This window comes from Penaeus monodon, chromosome 27, assembly GCF_015228065.2.
Source record: "Penaeus monodon isolate SGIC_2016 chromosome 27, NSTDA_Pmon_1, whole genome shotgun sequence".
Lineage (NCBI taxonomy): Eukaryota > Metazoa > Arthropoda > Malacostraca > Decapoda > Penaeidae > Penaeus > Penaeus monodon.
The window spans coordinates 26,441,680-26,442,523 of record NC_051412.1 but is presented as its reverse complement, the minus strand read 5'-3'; the positions used below and the strand labels follow the sequence as shown (position 1 = coordinate 26,442,523).

Sequence of the window (844 nt, the reverse complement as noted above, 5' to 3'; positions counted from 1 at the left end):
TGAGAGTATGTAGGCCATGTTAGTGTACGTAAGCTAGAGTTTTTTATGTGGGTCTGTGAGTGTGCGCGTTAATGCCCATTCATCTGTGAGCACGCGCGTGAGCGACCCAAGATAATATCTGGTTGAATGTAATTAATATTTATGTGTAATTACCTCATTAAAAGATAGATCTGACTACTATTGTAATTGAATGAACTTTATAGATGGATGACTGAAACTCATTTATTGAAGAACCAAATCACTTAATGATATAAAATGGCGGTTCACCTTTATTATAGATTTTGCGTTTGCTTTCCCTGCAATCTAGCGCAGATGTCACGCGCGTAGCGAACGCAGCTCAAACATTGGCAACGCTGACCCTCGCTGGTCGGCGTCGAATCGAACCAAACCGCCGAAATATTTTAAACTCAAACCAGTCCTCGTGGATAACCCATTCGACCACAAATAAAACATTATTTCAAATACTGAATATCCCGAGAAAATTCCACCCTATGTAGAATTACGGAGTGGGTTTTCCAGCGGGCGGAAGAGGGAATTATGACGAAGGCGGAGCTTGAGTGCGCCTCGGCCAGAAGACCCGCGGGTGCGCACGAGAGAGGAAGGCAGCGCGTCGTCTCCTTCATTAACGCTACAAATGTCAAATACAACGAGATAACTAGTCGCCAAAAAGGTAAGCCCGCGTCGACCAACCACCTGGGGCATCCCCGCGACGACGAGAGAGCGAAGAGGTCGTCGAAATAGAGGTAGAAATGGAGCTTTGTAGATAATGGGGTTTTCCGCCCTTCGTGACGCAGCTTATGTGAGCTTCCGCCTCTCGGTTGCCAAGAGGCGGTTCGCCCTTATT

General features: G+C 46.6%; 1 protein-coding gene across 1 annotated transcript in view; it reads left to right on the top strand.

The window, feature by feature from the left end:
• Window positions 1-509: 509 nt before the first annotated feature.
• LOC119590733 (longitudinals lacking protein, isoforms H/M/V-like) overlaps window positions 510-844 on the top strand; it is a gene marked incomplete in the record, with an annotated part of 51,210 nt that continues 50,875 nt past the window's right edge. The window contains 1 exon segment of the mRNA XM_037939423.1: window positions 510-670. Within this exon segment, the coding sequence (XP_037795351.1) occupies window positions 538-670 (133 nt within the window).